This window comes from Acipenser ruthenus, chromosome 1 (genome assembly GCF_902713425.1).
Source record: "Acipenser ruthenus chromosome 1, fAciRut3.2 maternal haplotype, whole genome shotgun sequence".
Lineage (NCBI taxonomy): Eukaryota > Metazoa > Chordata > Actinopteri > Acipenseriformes > Acipenseridae > Acipenser > Acipenser ruthenus.
This window is the reverse complement of record NC_081189.1, coordinates 89,640,847-89,665,796: the sequence shown is the minus strand read 5'-3', so window position 1 is coordinate 89,665,796 and position 24,950 is coordinate 89,640,847. Positions and strand designations below refer to the sequence as shown.

The following is a 24,950-nucleotide window of genomic DNA, read 5'->3' as shown; positions in this document are numbered from 1 at the left end:
TCCCGTGTTTTGTGTTAAAACCTTTTATTTTCTGTGCTGTTTATTAAATGCTGAGCGAAACCATTCGCTCAGCTCCACCAAACCACACCTCTCTGTCTGTTTATTTCCTGCTTCTGGTCTGACGCCACCCACTCCGGCCGTCTTTGTGACACCAAGTCATTATTTTATTACTATAACATCTCAAAAAGCTTGGCAAATGTCCGCGATTTTCTTGAGTGTTGGATGTGGAAGCAGCTATCTTGTTTGTTTATGTCTGTGGTGAAGGGGCTATGATTAGGGACCTGTGATTGACGCATTTTTGATGATGATGGTTGGGGTGATGCCTAATTTTTCACTAATTTAAAACAATTATGCATATTAAATTGATTACATCAGTTTATGCATATGCATTCGTAATTAAATATATAAAATTATTTTTTTTTACCTTTTTATTTGTGTTGATTTGTACTAGTTGGGGGTCAAAGCAAACTGCAAAAAAAAAAAAAAAGTTGTTTAGATCCATAACCAGTCAGAGTAACAACCAATCAAGAGAAACAAAAAAAAACTAATTAAAAAAAAAAAAAAAAAAAAGTTTTTGCTGTCAACAGCAGTTTAGTAACAAGAGTGTTGTCCATTGCTTATATTTGAATTGTGTTAAGGAACATGATAGTGTCCACATTTTGTTTTAATTAAGCAATGAGTGGCACTTGCTTACAGTCTGCCCAACATTACTGAATATCTGGGGACTGACATTGGAGGGATGCATCTGACCAAAGATACAACTTTTGGAACGATCTTGGTTGTTTTTCTTAATATTTACTTGGGGTAGTTCAGATGAGTAAATGCAGATTTTGTTTGAAGTTTTGTAGGGTGCCATCTCCCGAGATCGGTTTTACGCAGAATTCTGTGTTGTATATGCAGGTTATTTTAATAAAACACAAAACAATAACAGCAGTGAATATCTAAAACGCAGATGTGAAAGACAACATTTCCCCTTTTCGTCCCTGTCGAATAATTTTGTTTATATTACTAAGTAGTTTTATGCAATGCAACGTGTGAAAATTGGTTCCACTGCTCCCTGCATCCTTGTTTATTAAAAAAAAACAAAAAAAACACCCTGTGGAGGTCTCAATATCCCATGTAGCACTGTGCACGCTCCTGGTATTCGAGCGACTCAGTAATCTGTATCTGTGCATCTTGCATGCTGACACTGTCAGGCAAGAATTTGGACAAGAAAAGCACATTCTCAGAAATCATGGATTAAAGACCATGGATGAGGCCTGCAGGGTTTTTATTGAGAACTATTCTGACATCTTTGCTGCTTTCGCAAAACTTGCAGCAATTACGATACCTGTATCTTGTGTACCAGCAGAACTGGATTTTAGGTGTCAGAACAGAGTGCAGAGCAGCAAACACGCTTGTTTACTTGAGGGTCATCTAAAACAGGGGCACTCGATAGGCGGACCGCGTTCCAAATGCGGACCGCAAGTACATTTTGACCGGATCGCCAGGTCACATGCCAATTTATGCTGTGTGGCTTCAACATATCCCTTATCTATGGCTAAGGATACGATTTTGCCACGGAGGTCACGGAAATCGTAAATCATGAATTTGAACAAAAGTCAGTGAAATCTTGGAAATGGATGTAAAAACACATTTGGTTAGGCACTTCCTTTGTTTCCTTTTAAAAATGCAGTATGTCATCCACTGAAAATGTAAATCTGCAAGTATCTGTAAATTTTGGTTGTGTATGCATGCAGCATTTACGTGTAGCTATGTAGGTCAGCGAATGAGATTTGTATTTTGTAGCAGAGTGAGCATGTAAAAATGAACACAGATCGTATGTTCCTGTAAACTCTTGGTTGTGGTCTTCACATTCATACAGCGCTTTTTAGTTTTATTTTAAAAAAAAATATGAATTGATCCATTTTTATAAACTCACTTTCTGTAAAACTAAACATTGCTAAACAAAATACATAAAACTGCCATTGAACATCCTTTTTTATTTTTTTATTTCCTGTTTTGTAGCCACTTTTTTTGTTTTCTCTTCTGATCTGTGATGCCCTGCTTCTTGGACACGGTGCCTATCTGTAATTAGACTTTTCAACTGTTTTTATTTTTAAAGGGACAGTGCTCTGTAGGCTACTCGTTTGTGGCCGGTGTGAAAGCCTGCATCATACAGTACTGTATTTAAAAAAAAAAAAAGTAAAAAAAGTTACGTTGGTGTGGAAGGACCTTTAACTAAGTTTTGTACTCAAGTAACATTTAAACTTGCCAGCAGTCAAAAGCAATAGTCTTTTTTTGTTAAGTAGCTTTTCCAAGCTGATTTAAAAAAATATTACTGGTGAAACATACAATATAATGCTCCTTTTAAACGCATACGAGTCGATGCGTATTTATGTTACTTTTGGCACTCCTGACTCAGGGAAAGCACACAATATGGTACCATACTGTACTACTCGTGTGTACGAAACTTTGCAAGCTTCTTAGCTACTTAGCGCACCGGACTGAACCCGGCCACGACAGAGATCTCATCATTCTACCATTGATCAAAATATGCTATATGTGCAAAACTTACCAATGAGTATGCTGATTGTATTGGCGATTGGATTGTCAAATTCTGCGATCCAAGTCAGGCTAGTAACAACACATGCAGAAGTGTTTCCTGTCTTAAGTATCTGCAGATCACACTGTGTGTGGATATTCGTTCTCCAAGACGAACATTATTAATATTACTATCAATGTTCTGTTTTGACTGATGCAAATATTTGCGTCTCTATATTGCTCTTTGAGTTCACCTGCAACTCAAGGCCCTTGAGTACCTGTGCTGGGAATAAGAGAGGCAGGGGTCCAGGGTGACTCCAAGGTTCTTAGCTGAGGAGGAGGGAGAGTGTGTGGTAGATTCCAGCGGAATGGAGATAGAGAGATCAGAGGAGGGGGAGGAGGGAAAGAACAGGAGGTCAGATTTAGAGAGTTTGAGGTGATGCGAGTGCATCCAGGAGGAGATAGCAGACAGACAGGTAGAGATATGGGAGGGGATGGTGGAGTCAGAGGTGGGGAAGGAGAGGAAAATCTCAGCATTATCAGCATAGAAATGGTATGAGAAACCATAGGATGCGATGAGAGGGCCCAGGGAGCGGGTGTAGAGATGTGATTTCATTATTTTTCATTTCATGTAGAAATAAAAAAAAAAACTATTAATTTTGTTTAGGAATAAAAACAAAACAATAATCGACTTGTATTTTAAATTATCTATAACATGTAATCATGATATGATTAAATTATTTCTTTACATTTAGAAACAAAGTGACTAAGCTTGTCTCAAATGCCTCTCGTTTAATTGGGACAGCCGCTTATTTGGGATATTTTTACTTCTCCAGAGGCATAAAGCAGTGCCGACTATTTCAAAACTCTAGATAGAATTCTTTACAATTTATTACCTACATTATTTTATTATGAGTTGCTGTGTGTGATTTGCTCTTTTTAAAAAAAAAAGAATTGATATATTTCTTTGGTTGTTAGTTACAAAATTAACTGATATTCTTCCGTAGCTTCCCAAATGAAGCCAATTTTTGCAGCAATTGCAACTGAAGAGGATCTAGGGCAAATTAATCCAGCTTCACAATGCAATGGCCAAAGTAATGTTTTTGTGTACCCAAAATAAAGTTGGAACCCCCCCGCCACCCAACTAAACCCAAATGTCAGATAAACTAGAGTGCTAATTTACAAAAATGTAATATATTTTAAATGTATTTGTCTGTTTAGCAGACTAGTACCTTTTGAAGCTTGCTAGTCCTGATGTGAAGTGCCTAAGTTAGAATCAACAACAACAGTTGGGGTCTCTAAAAATAGGATTAATTTTATTTACCTAAAAAATAAACACTTGTAAATGTAGTTTTTAAGGCACCTTGGCAAACGCTCCTACAGATCGATCAATCAGCTGTTTGCACCTTGTTACGGAGTGACTACTGTACTGTGTGCTGATAAACTGACACTGACCGCACCAGATGAGATGACAGAGGAAAAATTCTCTCCGCCGTGTCACCTTGCCGACCACGAAGCTCCGCCTGAAATTGACACTGACTTACACTCGCCCGAAAGACGGAGCACAAGGAGGTTAAGTGACGTGCTCAGGGTCACGCAGTGAGTCATTGAGTGAACCGGAATTTGAACCGGGGACCTCCTGGTTAGAAGCCCCTTTCTTTAACCACTGGACCACAATGGGAAATGATTGACCTTTGCATTGGCCTACATATTACCTTTTTATTAGCAATGCATTTGTGCAAGTATGTTTGTTTTTCACAGGTTGAGGATGCCGGAAACAGAGGTTGCGAACAAGATGCTGCGTGCGGTGCTGCAGTCCAACAAAAACGGGGTGTCCCTGTTGCGGCTGCAGTCAGAGTACAAGTCCCTCACTGGGGAGTTCATCCCGCACAAGCAGCTGGGATACCCAACGCTGGAGGCTTATCTCCGCAGTATCCCTGCCGTGGTCAAGCTGGAGATCACCAGAGCTGGTGAAGTAAGTAAATTACAAGATATGGTCTTATGCAGGGAGGCCTGACAAAGTCAAGGGCAAGTGTGTGTGTGTGTGTTTATATATCTATAGAGAGAGAGAGAGAGATAATAATAAAAAAAAAATTCTTGACATCGTATTCACCCATTGCATCAAGGTCTGCTGTATCCATTCTTCAAGTTTAAAAGTGGAGAGCGTTTAATTATTTTAAATTTGCTTATTTTGTGACGATTTTTATTTATTTTTTTAAATATTTCTGACGCTGTCCAACAAGTTTATGTGCTAGAAGCACATCTTGTGGTTTTTTCACACCGGCTCATTTTGGCAAGAGTAGCCTGATTCTCACTGTACCTGTATTGTGTTCAGTTGCATCATTCTGCTACATCAACTCAAGTTGACAAATGCTTCTTCTCCGTTATATAACTCAGTGGCATGACAAGGAGAAGATGACAAAGGTGGGAATTGCTGGTTTTCAAGTCTAAATGAAACACTTTGAGAACATCAATGGGTCCACAGATGGCCGCAGTAGGACGCTTTTATGAAGTTCCTACTACAGATAGAATTAGAACCTGTCATGTTTTTGCTTTTCAGGTGGTGTGCTTCGCAACGGTTTGTCATGAAACGGTCCACATTGCACAACTAGTGGCTCGTCAAAGAACCTCAAAGAAGAAAAGTGGTAGATCCTTGTTGGTTAATTGCCAGATGAGGGTGAAGCGGGCCACTCCTTTTATGCCAAATGGTAAGTGTACTGGTAGGTTTACTTGCCATTAGGGGCTGCACTAATAAGGCTGACAACTCTAATGGTGTAAACTCCTCCCTTAGTTTACTACTAAACTTTTAGAAAATCTGTAACCTATAAACTAACATTGAGCCACTGACAAGTCTGTATCATTTTATCTCGGGTAAATCTTTTATATTGTTTTGCAAACTCAATTACACAGGGCTTGAATTTCAGTGCAGGATTGCGGGGATCGCGCATTTTTCCAAGTTGCTCCCGCATATCTGCAACTTTCAGTACGGGAAAATCCCACAGAGATATTTTAAGACACCAAGCTACTGTATTTAGAATGCCTGAAATGCTACGACAATCTCTAAAGAAGTGGGTGTCCATGACAAAAGCAATATGAGCCGCATTCTGTGTAGTTCTGGTTAAAATAAATAAATAATAAAAAAATAAGTGCTGGATAGTTTAAGTGCCGCGATACTTTATTCTCTCGTACGTGATTTTCGGCCGCTATCTTTAAGCATTATAGAAACTCAGTACACTGCAGTATAAGTAAACAGTTTTGAAAAAAAAACAAAAAAAACGATACTACGTTTATCTATATCCACACCATACTTCATTGCGTTTGTAAAATGCAAGAGTCAGGCTTTCGTTTAGCATCAGTCCCGATGGTCACTGATTTGAGTTTAGAATAAGCACATTTTAATTTTTTTACACCTATACACAGTCAGGGTGGCACAGTCGTTTTGCCTGAGTAGTGTAGTGGAGTGCAGGGGTGCTCGCACGGCTTGAGCTGTTGGTGGTAACTCTTGTCTTGCTTTGTTCACAGTCCCTACCAAGGTGTGTTTTTTTTTCTTTCTTCAACTCACTGGCCAAATGGAGAGAAGTAAAAAAAATGTCAGTGGTGACATTTAGTCCTTTGCCCAAGTACGGCTCCATCAGCCTCAGCACAACACTGTCTCTCACCAGCAGGGCTAGTTTCGTCCTTTCCTAGGTAGGGGAAACCATTTACAAGGTATTTGGAATCCACGTCGGCTGCAAAACAGAATTTGATTCCAAACTTGTCTGGTTTGTTGGCCATGTACTGTGTCCAGCGACAGCTTGCCTTTGTTGGAAACAGCTGCTCATCCACGGTGATGTTAGATCCAGGCTTATAGGAGGCAATGCTATTTGTGATGAAGCTGTCCCAAACCTCTGATGCCATGGCAAATTTGTTTGTTATAAGTCGGGCTGCTCTTGTTCTCAAATCAAAACGTATGAATCTCAGGATTTTCCGAAAGCAATTCTGTGACATTGTTTCCTTGAAGGGAAGACCCCACTCTTGTGAACAGTAGCTCTCCACATAAATGCTTTTGCCTGCATATGCGCCAAGCACATACAGGATTGCAATGAAAGCTTGTAATTACTCCAAAGACAGTTCTCAGGGGTAAACATTCAGTACCTGTGCCTCTGCCACGGTGCAGCGCTGAATGTGAAGCAGCAGTTGAATAGAGATCAACAGAAATGCACTGAGTGGGCTATCTATGTTTCGTTTTGCGTGCGGCGTTGGGCCTGAAGCTTCAGACAACATTTTCTGATGTACGTTTTCTCAAAGCCTCATCACCAGAATTTATAATTTTCCAAACTGCCCTGTCTTTGCCCGTGTCCTGAATTACGCTTGGAGAAGCTGATGCAGCAGGTGTAGTTGTCCTTGGTGCTGGTGGTGCTGAAGCGGCAGATTCAGGAGGAGCCACAAGGACAGCAGCTGTTTCTCCAGTACTGGATCTGCCACGGCCACAGCCACGACCTCTCCCTCTCCCCCTTTGGTCAGCACTTGTTGTGTTTGACCTGCAGGTAAATCCGGCTCGGTGTCCTCACTTTTACTGTCCAGGATGCGTCGCTCTCGTTCACTCACCCCGTCGTCAGAATCTCATTCAGCCAAATCTTGTAACAGTTCAAGCACGTCTTCCGTATTCAGTACTCGTCTTTTTCAGCCATCTTTTCAGTCAGTATACGATAATGAATTGGAGTGCCCACAGCAGAGTCTAGTAAACGCTAACTCCAGCCAGCCTGTCGCCAGCCCTACACCTTAAAAAATAATTAGCATACATGATCAAGACATTGATCACAAGACCTGGGTTTGCAACGTTCTGAAGATTTAATTACAAAGGACAGTTACAAACTTTCTGAGCTGATTCAGAGGACAGGCAGACGAGAAAAAAGTAGCGTAGCTATTCACATATGCAGATATTTAAATTTGAATTGCAAAAGCCGTTCAAAAAGCGACTATGGGGGGCTCCCGAGTGGCGCATCCAGTAAAGGCGCTCCGCGCGGAGTGCAGGATGTGCCCTACAGCCTGGAGATTGCAGGTTCGAGTCCTAGGGAGCGCTGCCCGGATAGGGAGGGCTTAGGTCGGCAGGGGAATCCACGGCTCACCGCGCATCAGCGACCCCTGTGGCTGATAGGGCGCCTGTGGTTCTGCAGTGGAGCCACCAGATCTGTGTTGTCCTCCGGCACTATAGGTCTGGTGGCATTGCTGTGGATCTGCAGTGTGAAAAATGACGGCTTGGCAGGAGCACGTTTCGGAGGACGCGTGTTCCAGCCGCCGTTTCCCGAGTCGGCGGGGGGGTTGCGAGCAGTGAGCCGAGGATACAGATAATAATTGGGCATACTAAATTGGGGAGAAAATCGGGGTAAAAAATTGGCGACGACTAAATTAAAAAAAAAAAAAAAAAAAAAAAAAGCAGCGACTATGGCAGTGCTAGTGTTAAGAATGATTTCAAATAAGAGCAATTACAAAGAATGTGAATGGTTACCTTTAGGAGTAAAATCAAGTACAAGATACAGAAAATATAATTTGAATTGAGAGCAGTAGTAGAGTGCAGCAAGGTGTGGAGCAGTTAAGTGCAAGTACAAGATGATGAAAGTACTGATATAACTGGGTGCCATATAGTCGAGTTGTGAGGTTTATAGATGCTGTCTGAATAGGTGTGTCCATGTCCATTTGATCCTCATACTTGCAGTACAGCAAGTAAGATAAAAACCTGGCCTATTTCTGACAGCATCAAGGGTATGTAGTGTACAGGGAACAATGTATAAGACAGTTTGTTTTATTTATTTAAATTTGGAAGATGGTACTGCATTTAATTATTGGTCACACTACAGTCTTTGCAGGTTCTGAACAGAAGTGGAAAGTGCATTGCAATATCAATTCATGAAAATAACTAGGGCATGGAACAACTTACAAGTATCCAATGTCTGTCTTATACGATCAGTACCTCAAATAACATGCTCCCAAATAAATAAAACAAATTGCCTTACCTCTGGTGGGAACTACTTTTAGCATCTGGGACATTTTTCAGGTCAGTACTTTAGAAATATTTACAGTAAGTGGTTTTATTTCAGGTTTTAAAATTTTATATATATAATATATATATATATATATATATATATATATATATATATATATATATATATATATATATATATATAATATAAAATTACACAAACTAACGAATGTTTCAATTGCCGTTATCTTTTTTTTTTTATCAAAACGGTATGAAATAGTATTCTATATTGTATTAATGTTTATTATCATTATTTGTCCATCTTATAAGACACGTTTTTGTTTTTTTCTGTTCAGCATTTTGTATGTTACACGCGGGAACAAGATTTCTAAGTTTAGTTTGTTAAACTGATATGAGGACAGCTATTAAATTGTCCCTTGTGATCGTGGAAAAAAATGCGGAATTAGCCCCTACTTGCAGAATTTAAATGCATAGCAAACAACTGAAAAGTTGTGCATTTTTCTTAAGTGGTACCTGCTATTGCTGTTAAGTGTCACTAGAGTAGCGAATAAACAATATCTGTAGCATAGTGAGAAGTGTGACAGGATTCAGTGAAGCAATTTATATATGCAAATAAGTACAATTTATAAAATGGCTTGGATACATTAAACGCAGTGATTGGCTTCACATGACAGTGCAGTAATAACTGTGTGAAAAAAGCTAGGGGCGTATCACCTTCTGAAGATCAATCAATTTTGTGGATTTATCTACCCCGATTTTAGAATCTAAAATCTGGGTAGAGATCAGTTGCGTTGGATCTTACCAACGAAGCAACAAAGTATGACAAAAAAAAAAAAAAAGTGAAATATATTCTAGTAATTGAAGACACCCAAAGCTATTATAATGCAGTGAACAGCTTTGTTTAGGTTGGTTTAATGTGATGTTCTACATGACTGCCTCACTGTCTGGGAAGTTGTGGAGAAGACAGGGTTAGACTAGTATTGAGAAGACGTGTCAGTGCGTTTGGAGGAATTATAAATAAAGCTGCAGAGCATGATTTATTGTGACACAGTAACACACAGTGATTTTTTTTTTAAATGTCAACTTTACTTACCAGTGTATAAATCATGTAAATAAGCAGACATTTTTAGTTTTTCAAACGGCAAAAAAAAAAAAAAAAAATTCTTAACAGTAATACTTTTTTCCAGCAAATTTGTAGCTTCTAAAGACTATGTGTATGACCTGTTTTGCACTGGCTGAAATGATGCATTACATAAAGCTTAATTTAAAGTTCAAATGTTGTTTTTTATAAAAATGAAAATATAGTAATTAATATTTTACATGCGCAATAACCCACTCCAGGGTGTGCATTATGACTTATCTGATCGCACTTGTGGGTGGTTGAAGGCACGCGGCCCATGGCCTTGTGCCTCACAACATACCCAGGCATGCATAAGATAGACTGCTGGGAGCGAAGGATTAATCATACAGCTTGGACGTTGCTAGTTCGCGTCCAGGCTGTGCAAAGAGGCCGAACTTTGATGGGGACTCCGAAGGGGGCATCGCATTGGCTCTGATGCTCCCGGGGTGGGGGGTGGTAAATCGGCAGGGATTCTTTCTCCTCATCACACAACAGTGAACCCTACTGGCCAGACACCGAACACATTCATAGTGGATAAACGCAGGGCTGATCTCTGTTTTCTGGGATCAGTAGCCTGCCCACCTCTGCTCCTGGATTGCTTGGCGTAAAAGCGATTCTGGCTTTAGGCTTGTGAGATCGGAGGATGTCTGTGCTATGTGGGGAATCGCTGCGGTGAGAAGAAAAAAAATAATTGGACATTACAAATTGGGGGGGGAATATATAAAAATAATTGGTCACTGTAAATTTAAGTTTAGTGGCCTTCCATAAATGTATTGAACGGAAGGCCATTTGGCCTTGACCCTTTTGTTGCTAATTTGAAGCCCTGCAGTTGTCAGCCTGCATGGAGTGGCAATTTAGATAACAAATGCTTACAAATGACTATTGGTAAACGATGCCTGTCCCTGGATGGGGGCACTCTTGAGGATGTAATATTGAATTCCTGTTTGATTGAAAATCGGGTGTCGGTAACTGATTTTGTGCTTTAGAAGAATTATTCATTTAGACCCCAATGATTTATTGGGCTAAGCCATGCTTGTCTCTAGTGCTGGGACGAACATGGAATTTGTATGTTCAGATAATCATTAAAGATGTAGATATTTGTTTGGATATTCGTTTTCAAAATGTTATCAAAGCCATTATATGTAACACTGTATTAAAGTTGAAAAATATCCCAGAAGAAAGACCTTACTTTACCCTTGTGAATTAACTATAAAAAGAAAGCAATACAGTAGTTTAATCTTGTTTGTATTTGAAGTAAAAACAAAGTAGACAATAATTTTTTTTTAAATAATCCCTGCCGTTGTAAGGTATATAAATGATGGACATTGACAATATTTTTGGTTTCTTTTTAATCACTCGATCATTCATCCTTGACCATGACACGCTTGAATGACTATGACTGAAGCATATGTACTTAATTACCTAATTAGTGAGACAGTTGATTGGACACTGGATATGGTGTGAAAAAAATATGCCAAGAGAGCAGCGCCATGATGCAATCAGCATGTTGGAGGCTGGACTAGCAGTGTACTGTGGCTTGCCGTCTTGGGTGCTCAGCCAGTAATTTCAAACCTGGCGAGACGGTATAACCAGACACACTCTGTCAATGACAGGCCATGAACTGGGAGACCAAGAGTCACAACACCTGCCCAAGATCGACAGATCATTTTGCAGCATCTTCGTGATGTCAGTTGTTAATCAGCACAATAAAAAGTGACTGCACCTGCTGTCATTTTTCGATCACATCTAGTGAATTTATCTTTTGATGCTCAGTGTGTGTGTTTATAATTATATATACAGTACTGTGCAAAAGTTTTAGGCAGGTGTGAAAAAATGCTGTAAAGTAAGAATGCTTTCAAAAATAGATATGTTAACAGATTATATTTATCAATTAACTAAATGCAAAGTGAGTGAACAGAAGAAAAATCTAAATCAAATCCATATTTGGTGTGACCACCCTTTGCCTTCAAAACAGCATCATTTCTTCTAGGTACACTTGCACAAAGTCAGGGATTTTGTAGGCATATAGTCAGGTGTATGATTAAACAATTATACCAAACAGGTGCTAATGATCATCAATTCAATATGTAGGTTGAAACACAATCATTAACTGAAACAGAAACAGCTGTGTAGGAGGAATAAAACTGGATGAGGAACAGCCAAACTCAGCTAACAAGGTGAGGTTGCTGAAGAGAGTTTACTGTCAAAAGTCATACACCATGGCAAGACTGAGCACAGCAACAAGACACAAGGAAGTTATACTGCATCAGCAAGGTCTCTCCCAGGCAGAAATTTCAAGGCAGACAGGGGTTTCCAGATGTGCTGTCCAAGCTCTTTTGAAGAAGCACAAAGAAACGGGCAACGTTGAGGACCGTAGACGCAGTGGTCGGCCAAGGAAACTTACTGCAGCAGATGAAAGACACATCATGCTTACTTCCCTTCGCAATCGGAAGATGTCCAGCAGTGCCATCAGCTCAGAATTGGCAGAAAACAGTGGGACCCTGGTACACCCATCTACTGTCCGGAGAAGTCTGGTCAGAAGTGGCCTTCATGGAAGACTTGCAGCCAAAAAGCCATACCTCCGACGTGGAAACAAGGCCAAGCGACTCAACTATGCACGAAAACACAGGAACTGGGGTGCAGAAAAATGGCAGCAGGTGCTCTGGACTGATGAGTCAAAATTTGAAATATTTGGCTGTAGCAGAAGGCAGTTTGTTCGCCAAAGGGCTGGAGAGCGGTACACGAATGAGTGTCTGCAGGCAACAGTGAAGCATGGTGGAGGTTCCTTGCAAGTTTGGGGCTGCATTTCTGCAAATGGAGTTGGGGATTTGGTCAGAATTAATGGTCTTCTCAATGCTGAGAAGTACAGGCAGATACTTATCCATCATGCAATACCATCAGGGAGGCATCTGATTGGCCCCAAATTTATTCTGCAGCATGACAACGACCCCAAACATACAGCGAAAGTCATTAAGAACTATCTTCAGCGTAAAGAAGAACAAGGAGTCCTGGAAGTGATGGTATGGCCCCCACAGAGCCCTGATCTCAACATCATCGAGTCTGTCTGGGATTACATGAAGAGAGAGAAGCAACTGAGGCTGCCTAAATCCACAGAAGAACTGTGGTTAGTTCTCCAAGATGTTTGGGCCAACCTACCTGCCGAGTTCCTTCAAAGACTGTGTGCAAGTGTACCTAGAAGAATTGATGCTGTTTTGAAGGCAAAGGGTGGTCACACCAAAAATTGATTGGATGTAGATTTTTCTTCTGTTCACTCACTTTGCATTTTGTAAATTGATAAATATAAACTATTAACATGTCTATTTTTGAAAGCATTCTTACTTTACAGCATTTTTTCACACCAGCCTAAAACATTTGCACAGTACTGTGTGTGTGTGTGTGTGTGTGTGTGTAGGGTAGGGTAGGGTGGTAGGTAGGTAGGTAGGTAGGGTAGGTAGGTTTGTTTTAGAACACCCCCATTTTTCCAGTTTTTATTGAAATTTAAGCAGTTCAAGTCCAGTGAATAACTTGAAATGGTACAAAGGTAAGCGGTAAACTGCCAGAGGTTAAAAAAAAATGTTTAGGTTACCAAAAACTGACAAATAATGTACATTTCAGAGTTATACAAAAAGGCCTTTTTCAGGGAACAAGTAATGGGTTAACAACTTACAGCTGTTCTGCAGTAATGGAAGTAAATTAAGCCTTGAAAGTTGATGCTAACAATTTCTACAGGTGTCCCAACTTTTGTTGATTACTTACAAACCCTCTGTCTGTATAAAAGCAGTGTTGGAACAGACTGTGTTACTACACCCTCTTAAGCATTATTTGGACAGTATTGTACTGCAGGAAGTAGTATATTGCTCTCATAATGGCGAGAAAAAGGCAATTAACAAAGGAAGACAGACAGACCATTATAACCCTTAAAAGTGTAGGTCTTTCCTTTAGAGAAATTGCAAAGAAAGCCAAGGTGTCAGTGAGTACAGTTTCCTACACCATCAAAAGGCACTTGGAAACTGGAGGAAACTCTGACAGGAAGAGGTCTGGCAGACCCAAAGCCAAAACAGAATCAGAAGACAAGTTTCTGAGAGTCAACAGCTTGCGTGATAGGCGGCTCACAGGACAACAGCTTCAAGCACAGCTTAACACTGGTCGAAGTAAGCAAGTCTCAGTTTCAACTGTGAAGAGAAGACTTCGAGCTGCAGGTTTGACAGGTCGAGTGGCAGTAAGAAAGCCATTGCTAAGATGGCAAAATAAGAAAAAGAGGCTTGCCTGGGCCAGGAAGCACCGCCAGTGGACTACTGAAGACTGGAAGAAGGTCTTATGGACCGATGAATCAAAATTTGAAATCTTCGGTTCATCACGCAGGGTTTTTGTACGCCGTCGAGTAGGCGAAAGGATGGTTCCTCGGTGTGTGACACCAACTGTCAAACATGGAGGAGGAAGCGTGATGGTCTGGGGCTCTTTTGCTGGATCCAGAGTCGGCGACTTGCACAGAGTGAGTGGCACCCTGAACTAAAACTGCTACCACAGCATTTTGCAGCGCCATGCAATACCCTCTAGTATACGCCTAGTTGGTCAGGAGTTCATCCTACAGCAAGATAATGACCCAAAACATACCTCCAGGCTATGTCAGAACTATCTTAGAAGAAAAGAACAAGACGGTAGGCTTCAAATCATGGAATGGCCAGCACAGTCTCCAGACTTAAACCCCATCGAGCTGGTTTGGGATGAACTGGACAGAAGGGTGAAAGCAAAGCAACCTACAAGTGCAACACATTTGTGGGAACTTCTGCAACAGTGTTGGGAGAACGTTCCGAACAACATTTGATTTCCATTGTAGAAAGAATGCCACGAGTGTGTTCGGCTGTTAGATCTGCAAAAGGTGGCTACTTTGAGTCAAAAATTTAGATTAAATTTTATTAAACAAAACGATTCCATGATTTCTTTTTTATCTCCAATTGTTTATTTGTTCTATGCTTTAATTTCAGAGTACATTGAGACATTAAACTGTAAATTTCAATAAAAACTGGAAAAATGGAGGTGTTCTAAAACTTTTGACCGGTAGTGTGTGTGTGTGTGTGTGTGTGTGTGTATATGTGTATATATATATGTATATATATATATATATATATGTATGTACAGTGCCGTGAAAAAGTATTTGCTCCCTGTCTGATTTTCTGCATATTTTTGACACTGAATGTTATTAGATCTTCAACCAAAACCTAATATTCGATAAAAGGGACATTGAGTGAACAAATAGCACAAAAAATTTATACATATTTAATTTATTTATTAAAGAAAGTTATGCAACACCCAATGCCCCCGTTTGAAAAAGTAATCGCTCCCTTAGACTCAATAACTGGTTTCGCCACCTTTAAGCAGCAATAACTGCACCCAAACGCTTCCTGTAGTTATTGATTAGTCTCTCACAGTGCCGTGGAGGAATTTTGGCCCACTCCTCCATGCAGAACTGCTTCAACTCAGTGACATTTGAGGGTTTTCGAGCATGAACTGCTCGTTTTCAAGTCCTGCCACAACATCTCAATGGGGTTTAGGTCTGGACTTTGACTAGGCCATTCCAAAACTTTAAATTTCTTGTTCTTCAACCATTCTGATGTAGACTTGCTTGTGTGTTTCGGATCATTGTCTTGCTGCATGACCCAGCTGCGCTTCAGCTCACGGATGGATGGCCTGACATTCTCTGATACAGAGCAGAATTCATGGTTCCTTCAGTGATGGCAAGGTGTCCAGGTCCTGATGCAGCAAAGCATCCCCAAACCATGACACTACCACCACCATGCTTTACCGTTGGTATGAGGTTCTTACTGTGGAATGCAGTGTTTTGGTTTTGACCAGACATAACGGGTCCCATGCCGGCCAAAAAGTTCCATTTGACTCATCTGTCTATAGAACATTGTTCCAGAACTCTTGAGGATCATCCAGGTGCTTTTTGGCAAACTTGAGACGAGCATTCATGTTGTTCTTAGTGAGCAATGGTTTCTGCCTTGCTACTCTGCCATGAATCCCATTTTTGCCCAGTGTCTTTCTGATGGTGGAGTCATGAACACTGACCTTAGCCGAGGTGAGAGAGGCCTGCAGATCCCTGGATGTTGTTCTAGGGTTCTTTGTGACTTCCTGGACTATTTTACGCCTTGCTCTTGGAGAGATTTTGGCAGGACGGCAACTCCTGGGAAGATTCACTACTGCCCAAGCTTTCTCCATTTGGACAATATGACTCTGACTGTGGTTCGGTGGGGCCCCAGAGACTTAGAAATGGCTTTGTAACCCTTTCCAAACTGATAGGCACCAACAACTTTCTTCTGGAGGTCTTCAGGAATTTGTTTTGTTCATGGCATGATGTGCCTCTAGAACCTGTGTGCAGACAACTTCACTCTGATGGTAAGGGCCAAAGTTAGTCCGATTTATATTGGGCAGGGCTGGCCCAAATCAGGCCTGGTTGTTAACCAAAGTACTCAAACAGCTGACCCTAATTATCCGTTTAATTGGGTTGAGTTAACTAGGGGGGGCAGTAACTTTTTCACACCTGAAGATTGCATGTTGGATTACCTTGAACACCAAACAAATGAAAGAAGCACCAAAGTCATTTTTTCTGACTCCCTCTATATACTACTACAACCCACAAAAAAACTCTAACCAAATACAATGTGAAATGTGAAAAATGCAGGAAATCAGACGGTACAATACTTTTTCACTGGGGTGTGTGTGTGATAAAAAATTACTAGCGGCGGTAAGAATCCAAGCGTACAACTTTTATCTTCCAAAATAAATAGCGTAGTGCGTAGGGTTCATCTTGGCAGACAGTTGGAGTGCACCAGGAGTACGCCTCCTACTGCTCACGCCCCCGACTTGCAGCAGTGACAAGCAAGGGAAAGCCTGGGACAGACATGGGCGGCGTGGGGGAACAGTGAGGGGCCATACAGCAAAATTGGTGGACACACAACAGTATGCGGTGGTGTTTTCCAAAGTAAATCATGCCCCTACCAATACAGCCAGACTGGTCATGAATGATGGTCTGGAGTTCGTGGAGATTAGACGAAGGAGGAAGAATTTCAAACTAAATTGTATATGCCATGTTAACAGTAGAAGTTGAGTATAGGCAATTAATTTATTAAAGAAAATATTGTTATTTATGGACCAGGAAAGAAATGGGAGGAATTTTTCCCATTATCTCAACGCTATCTTGTCATTCATAAATAGTGAGCTTATTTAAATGATACAAAATTGAAATGTACATGTCTTGCTTCACTTTGTGTGTTGACATTTCTTAGTTACATTTTTAAATAAAAGGCAATGAAAGAGGTGTTAATTTAGTAGGGCAACCCTTCATTATGCTTTTTTAAAAAAATTGCCTTTTGTTTCTGAAAGCTTCTTTTTTCCCCCTTAACTTTCTGTTCTTACAGAATTAAATATCAAGAATTGTATTACCCCTAACAGGCACCAAATAGAACCAGGCCAACATGTTTGGAATGTAAATTGGGACTAACATGTCTTGTTACTTGTGTGTGAAGTATAAAATAAATAAAATGTCACATCATGTTGATGGATGTTCATCCAGATATGATGCATTATGCAAACCATACTAAACCATCCATCTGATTGGTTAGAGCTAGAGTTGCGGGAAAATGTCTCTGATGCAAAATATTGCTCGCCTGGCTTTTTTTAAATTTTATTTTGCCATTCTAAAATTCTGCAGCTGCGATTAATTTCACTGGTATTTTTTCGTCAATGTGAGTTCAGTCTCATAGAAATAGTGAGTGATATGCGCGTCAAAATGCTGCTTTTTCTGTGCTTCTCGTATGTGAATCCCACCAGTGGCCTCCGCGATAATATATAAAGTCTCGCACAGATAAAATAGTTTGATGGACACAGACATTTTTTTTGTGCCTTTGCGTACATGTTAAAATGTTTTGTTCGGATATTTGGCCCAGCACTATCTCAAGTTAAGTGATAGTAGTAGTTAAAAACAATAAATCTGCATTTTTTTCCAGTGTGAAGTTTTCTGGTATGTACTGCCTTACCCTGTGCCCAGAGAACATTGTCTTGTGAGAATAACCTACTTCCTTTTTAACAGATGTCCTCATTGTGTTGAAGCTATATACATAAGTGTGTGTTTGCACACATTTGTATCCAAATCATTGTTTTGACTCCATTGAGACCTGAGCAATTCACTAATTTTAAAGCTATTGGAACCTAGTTTGTACCTCAAACTGTGCAAAAGTTTGTACATATTGGCTCATATGTAAAACTTCCATTATAAGAATGTCTTAAGCAGAAGAATGTGCTGTCATTCCGTAAGCTTGATCTAGAGGTTCTATGGCATTTGGTTTATGGATGTGAGAATGACCTCCATGACATGGATGTGCAGAAAGCATAATTTTGGTGTATTGTACCTTGCCTGGCTGCACATAGTTGACAACAAACTTAAATGATCAGTCTTTTAAAAAAAAAATATATATATATTAGCTCAAAGAGCCAGCTGCCCATATATAATAATATATATATATAATATATATAATATAATTGTACATATAATTTAGGTGTGTTGGACATGAGTATATCTCCTTCCTTACATAGGGGTTGAACCAATGATTTGGATAATAAACAAATACAGGTACAGTTAAATTGGATAGTTAATCTATGCTGGAATTCCAGCTTTATTGTTCAGCACCAAGTTGGTAAGTTTAAGGAGGTTGGGGGCTGGGGTGACTTTTTCCCTGGGTTTCATAACAGAAATCTGATGCGATGCTGTTTTGTTTGCACATCAAAAATGTAGTAAAACCCAAGACGTCATTAAGACAGCCCGAAAACCTGGACCATGATATGAGGCGGCAAACTCCAATGACCACAGGAAACAGAGGAAGGTATGGAGCGTTTGGGCCAGCTCTAGGGAGAGAACAGACTGATACAAAAATAACCCCCTCGTCTCAAGGCAGAACCCCTAATGTGCTATTTCATAAACCCCTTGCCATGGGAGACAGGTGAGTGGGTTAATTGACTCGTCTAACTTGGGTCACATACATACATAAATTGACTTGACTTAGAAGTATGGTAATGGGTGTGGATGACAAGCTTAAATAACAGGTTAGAGTTCTTTGTTTGTTTGTTTTTTTAAGATGTACATGTACAAGGCGCAAAATAACCGACGGCAATTGCCCCAGTGCCCGAGCTGCTTGCCGTAATGCCTCCCAAATTTAAAAAAAACGGTAGAAGTGGTCTGTTCTGTCACAATTTTAATTGTCTAATCTTGTCCTGCGAGAGAGTCATGATCATAATGTATTATTGTATTTTACTGTGCGCCTCCTAGCACTAAAGCCATGAGAGACGTACTGTATCGTTGGTTAATGACGGGCAAACAGAGGGAGGGACGCTGTTAGATTGAGCTTAATATAATCGTGCTTCCAGAACTTTCAATCACACGTGTTCACTGGCAGTGTCGCTGTGATTTTTGCATCTGTGAGCCCTGTACCAATATTCAGGTAAGCAATGGGTCGGGGGACAACAATTTGTCCCCAACAACTGTAATAATAATGTGAACTTAGTTGTCAAGTACAGTGCTGCAGAAAGGACGAGATTAGACAATGAAATTGCATTGTGACAGAACAGACTTAATTGCAATACTTGAAAATGCAATGGTGCAATACACATTCTAACTCCTTTCCTAATTTTGTAATTCAAGCTGCTACATGAACATGGTTCAAGTAACAGCTCCCTGCGTTATGAAACGAGTAGGAGTGAACGTAATAGTGAACAAAACACAATCTTGAAGTGCATAGATTTCTGTTTTCATTTATTTTTGTGTAATACATTCTCACTACCTTACGTAGTTCTGCTTTTTAACTAGTAAAACGTGTGCTTTCACGAAAGGGGTTAGAATGTGTAGTATGCTTAAAAACCGCATACCGTTTTATTTATCCTCGAGTGTCCAGCAATGCACCATAACAAAACTGCAAATCCTTTGCAACTGTAAATTTTCAAGAACTGTGAAACCTATATAAAGTCTCAATTGTAAACATCTAACATTATGTACATCCAGCTGTTCATCACTGTGATCAGAGCACTCTCCATTGCCTGACAAAGTTTCTATCTCTTTTTTTTTTTTTTTTCAAAGCCACGTTGTTTATAACAGTGGTTAGCAAACTACAGTTCTGTAGCTGTGTTTTAAAATCAGTTTTTTAAGATTTAATCCCTATTTTAGGCGACTGCATCTTTTTGTATCCTCGGATTTACAGGTTTTGCCATTCATTTTCAAACCACAAAGATTTATTGATTTTTTTTTTTTTTTTTTAAACAAAGGGAAATGTGAAGAGTATTAGGAGTAGACATTTCATGAAGTGTTAAGTGTCTGTGTTGCAGAATATTTTACTGTTTGCCACTGGCTGTAACTAATACTCAAGATGACACAAGTCTTTTCACTGGTAATTAAAACCTGAACTAGATATGTGGAATTAATGTAACTAGATGTGTTCAAATACAATCTATATTACATAAAGGAGAACTACTTTACTCAAGGGGCTAATATTTAGTCAAACACTAAATCTGTGTTGTTTAATGCACTGTTTCCATGCAGCCAAACCAATGTAAATGTATTGTTTTCTTTATTAGACTATGCCCAGAAAGCAAATTGACAACGTAAATCAGAATTTATCAACTGTTTTGTTCTGAATAGGCATTGAGCATGTGGTTCAACTGTTCATTTGACAATTCAGCATGCTGTGCAAGCACACATTTCAAAAGTGTGCCTGAAAATCTGCCCTGGCCAGCAAAACAACTTGCATCATCTTGCTGTTTTGCGTAGTATTTGGGTACTGGGGAAGGTCACTCACAGACAATAGAGGAAATGTCCTTTACAGTTTCATAATTGAGAGACAGGCTCAATAGTATCTAAATAGCGTGATAATCCTCCCTTTTATTGGATGGATTATCTATTATGTGAGGGTATGAGTATAGAATGACTCAGCAGAGCTGCAGCAGAATGTGAACTATGCAGAGTTCTCCCGGATTAAATAGTTCAAAATGTGTCACAGTTAATCCATTCATTTAGCAGGGCTTGAAATGTACTTTTCCATCCATGAGTGCTCAGGGCTAATGGATGGAAAAATCCATCGGCCCCACACACGTTGCACTGACCAAGTATGTTTTATTGATAGATCACGAAAAATGCTGCAGTGTATGTTTAATGTATTCAATACGGGAACAAGCTGCAAAACAACCACTTTCTGGAACATGTAAAATTACATAAATTGTGACCATTGTACAGGTCATAAGTTAGTACTAATTGGTTGAACATCTACCATGCTCTTGTGTAAACTAAAGTTAACAAAGAAAACTTGTGATTGCGGCCGCATCTCCACTACCCCCACTTTCTGCGTCCTTGGGCACCATAAAAAGATAACTGCAATAAAAACTGATGCGCCACTGGGGCATGTTGGTATATGAAATTAACCTGCTTAGGACCAAATCAGTCCGTATTTGGCGGGTGCTCCAGTGAGCCTCCAGTAAATATAGCAGGTGGTGAAAGAAGTACTTGACCTGAAAGTGTGTGGTGGTGTTTTAAACAGTGCACTTATTGCAGTTACCTTGGTTCACATGGTTTTAAACACACTTCTTGGGTTTCATCATGGTGGAGATGATGCACTTTGCGATTCCTACAAGTATGGTTCTATTATGGGTGTTGTCCAATAAAAGTGAATAGTTTCACCTGACATTTTATTGGAGACCACACGCTCTGATTTAGTATGTTCACGTGATGTTATCTATCTTTATTTCCAAAAGATACATTTCACAGTCTGACATTTAGAACTGTGCAGGTTAATTGCAACTATCGCAAGCCCAGAAATTCAGACTTTATCCACCTAAGAATTAATCTCCTTGTATTGATGCACCCTGTAACTAAAGCGTATTTATAAAGCTTGTAACTGCAAAAAAACATGCATTGAAAAAATATTAATTTCAATATACTGAGATTAAATGTAAATGTAAACTCAGTCTTTCAGTGTCTCTTGGTAGTCCTGTTCTTCTGATGCAACTTTAACAAAGAATGTATTTTTGTTAAAGTTGCATCAGAAGAATAGTGTTTTGTTTGTATTTGTAGTTTACTGTAATGAGGCAAAGAACATAAGCAGAAACAACTTTGCTTGTATATGAAGTTGTTTTTATCATCTTTGAGTGTTCTGTCAGTTTTTTTTGTTGTTGTAGATCAGACAAGAGACTGATTCTCCATCCTAGATTTCAAAGGGAGGTCCAGGTTCACCTTTCCAGAAACCCCCAGCAGTCAAATGGTATGTGATTAGTGCTTCCATCATTATGTCATTGTATAGCATTCATCTGTTGGTTTGTCTTACATTAGGTGTCCTCCACATGGTGGGAGGAAATGTCTGTTAATTCTATGCTCCCTGGCAGTATTGACAATTATACAGAATTGTGTTATAAAATGCAGGGCTGTACAAATCCACTTGCCTAACACCAACCATTTATTTATTTATTTATTTATTTATTTATTTATTTATTTATTTATGGGTGTGTTTTTGTTTTGTTTTCTGCCACCATTGAAATATGTTGAAATATTTTTCATGGCTGTTAAGCAGATAAAGATGATTTTTAGACCATACCTGTACATGCTGAGTTTGTTACAAATACTACTGTAATGTTTCTTATTATACAATTTATTTTTATTGGTGTTGTTTTTAATAAACTAGTAACCTTATCGAAGGACACATTTCAATCTGGTTATTTTAAACATCTGTAACAATGCTGTGTATAGAGCAAGCCAAGATGGAATGAAGATGTTTCAGAAACAGTTGACCTGTTAATTTTGGGGTTGCTTTATATTAATACTGGTACAGATTTCCCATATTGATTATTTCATGTATCGACTCACTGTGAAGTTTGTGAGAAACTGAGAAACATTGGGGGGGGGGGGAATATATAAACATATATAAACCATGCTTTTTTTATTTTTATTTATTTTTTATTTTGAGGAGGTGTTTGTCTGCAGGGGTGATTTTTTTGTTTACACAACCTGGCTACTGTAAATGTTATCAGTGTAACTGATTTTAAACACAAACTGAATTTTTTAAAAATCTTTTCAAATAAACAAATCTTCCATAGTTGATAGATGAAATGGTAGCCGTATTAGCCCAGAGATGATAGGGATTGGACGAACTAAACAATAATTAATCTCAAGCTTTCTCTTTCCTACTTTCACCTGAAGAAGAGACCTTTGAGGTCTTGAAAGCTTGTGATTAAAGTTAGTCCAATAAAAGGTATTACATCTCCTTCTCTTTGTCTATCAGAATAAACAAACAGGCATGACAAAATCCTTGAATCCCTATCCACTACTCGTTGCTGTACTCATGCAAACTAGTGAGCCCATTCTAAAATTAATTGCTTCTGTGCACATATTAAACTGATTCATTTATTTCAGTCTACACTTCAGTTAACTTGACTGAAAGACGTAGTCCTGTGAGCCCCAGCACTCCTCCACCCAGCATCTATGATGTTCAGTTGGTACAGACTCATCTGAAAGAGATTCTGAGAAAATTCAGCAATGGGATTTGGGTTTCCAAGCTTCCACAACTTTACAGGAAGTTGTACAGTCAGGAGCTGCCTACTGATGCAATGAAAGAACTGGAACACTGGACCCAGATTTGTACAGTAAGTTAAAAAATTGCCTTCATGTATGCATACCCTGTGTAGTATGAACTGCCAGCGATACATTGCAGTATATACATTTACTTTTACACCTGTCTTACAAATTCATGGTTGAAAGTGTACCATCAAAATTGCCTCTCCCAGGTCCATTCCTATGATTTGTGTAGACATGCCAGAAAATGTGGCAGGGGGGTGTAATATTTATCGTGGAAAACTAAAATGTTTTGGCACGTACTTGATTTTTGTGACCTCTCTCTGTTCTCTCCCCCCACCTCCCCGTTGAACTGTAACTTCAGTTTAAGACCATAGGCACTTAACCCATAGTGCACAGGGGAGGCAAACTATACATTTTTTCCCGCTATTTTATTTATTTATTGTTTGCTCCGTGTATACACACTATTCTATATATATTTTTTAAAATGGTTTTGCCTTTTACACGGTTTAAAATGTGCCCCAACATTTTAAAGTAAATATAAATATTTCTAAAATAGCAAGAAATTACTTGGTTGCAGTAGCAGCAGTTTCGTTATTGTTTTAAGTAATTTTATTATGGGAAAACCTTTTCTAACTCATTGGACCATATTTAGAAGGAAGCACAAAGGCAAAGACATAATGTCTTAGAGGAATAAGACCATTTTAATGGTATAAAATAAGAAAAAAAGTGACTGGTTCTTTCTGCAACTGACTTTATACTGTTAAATATATACTGTTGAATTTGTTTTATACAGCAAAAAAGTCTTTTGAATTTGCTTCAGAAATTAAGTCTTTATATAGTAAACCAGTGCTTCTGACATGGCAAGTATTTTGAACTGCCTTACTTAGGGAATACTTACTTCCAAAGAACAATACTTGCTTTTCTTTGTTTAACACTCCTTTAATCAAGGTGTAGCACTGTGCAGAGATGCCAGTGGTACTGGTAGTGCCGTTTGGTCTACTTGCATGTATTTGTAATGAATGCGTGCACAGTAAGTACATATTTGACATTTTATGCTGAAACTCCTGCCCAACTTCAACAGCAAGGTTTGCTTGATTTCTTGGAGATTCTTAATTGTAAAAATAAATACATAAATGTGCCTCTCTAGCTTGGCAGTTTAGTCTTTCAGTTTGCCCCCCACTTTTTAACAAAGTTAAGCGCCTATGATGGAGACAAAATTCTTGGACTATTGCTTCTGGCATTAATTAAAACACCGAATTGTTGTCAGGATTGGCTGATTTAAATCACGGATTTGAATCACTTGATTTTTTTTTTTTTTTTTTAAATCATTGATTTTAAATTAATTTACCCATTTTATATAGTTTCTCAAGGAAGACCTGAAAAGTATGTTTTAAAAACATTTTATTAACACAAACATCTTAAACTCTTACAGTCTATAAACTAAAACTCTTAGGTCTGTATTCTGATCACAGCACAAATGCGCCAGATTCTGTGGCGCATAAATGGAGCGAAGACGTAAAAATACTGCACTGGAATGGTATTCTGAAGACATGTCTTGCCCCGTTTTATAAAGCGCCTGCCCCATCATTAACATATTCGCTGAAGCAATTCTGATGCAATGGGGTCTCAAATAGACAATTGAGCACAGTGTTGACCCGCTGAAACCAGGTTCTATTTTAGTGGTGCAATCGGGAATTAACAATTGAACACACTATAAAAAGCAA

The 24,950-nt window shown here is 39.2% G+C and overlaps 1 protein-coding gene across 3 annotated transcripts in view; it reads left to right on the top strand.

The window, feature by feature from the left end:
* The window catches only part of LOC117421021 (tudor domain-containing protein 7B-like), a 52,425-nt gene that overhangs the window by 5,502 nt on the left and 21,973 nt on the right, over positions 1 to 24,950 (top strand). The window contains exons 2-6 of one of the 3 annotated variants that reach the window (XM_059031853.1): positions 4,285 to 4,498; positions 5,084 to 5,231; positions 18,415 to 18,619; positions 21,837 to 21,919; positions 23,065 to 23,294. In XM_059031853.1, coding sequence (XP_058887836.1) covers positions 4,292 to 4,498; positions 5,084 to 5,231; positions 18,415 to 18,619; positions 21,837 to 21,919; positions 23,065 to 23,294 — 873 coding nt within the window. In that variant the 5' untranslated portion in view covers positions 4,285 to 4,291. Of the gene's footprint in view, positions 1 to 4,267; positions 4,499 to 5,083; positions 5,232 to 18,414; positions 18,620 to 21,836; positions 21,920 to 23,064; positions 23,295 to 24,950 lie in introns of those variants that run through there. The other 2 variants (XM_034034868.3, XM_059031845.1) reach the window with 2 other exon arrangements.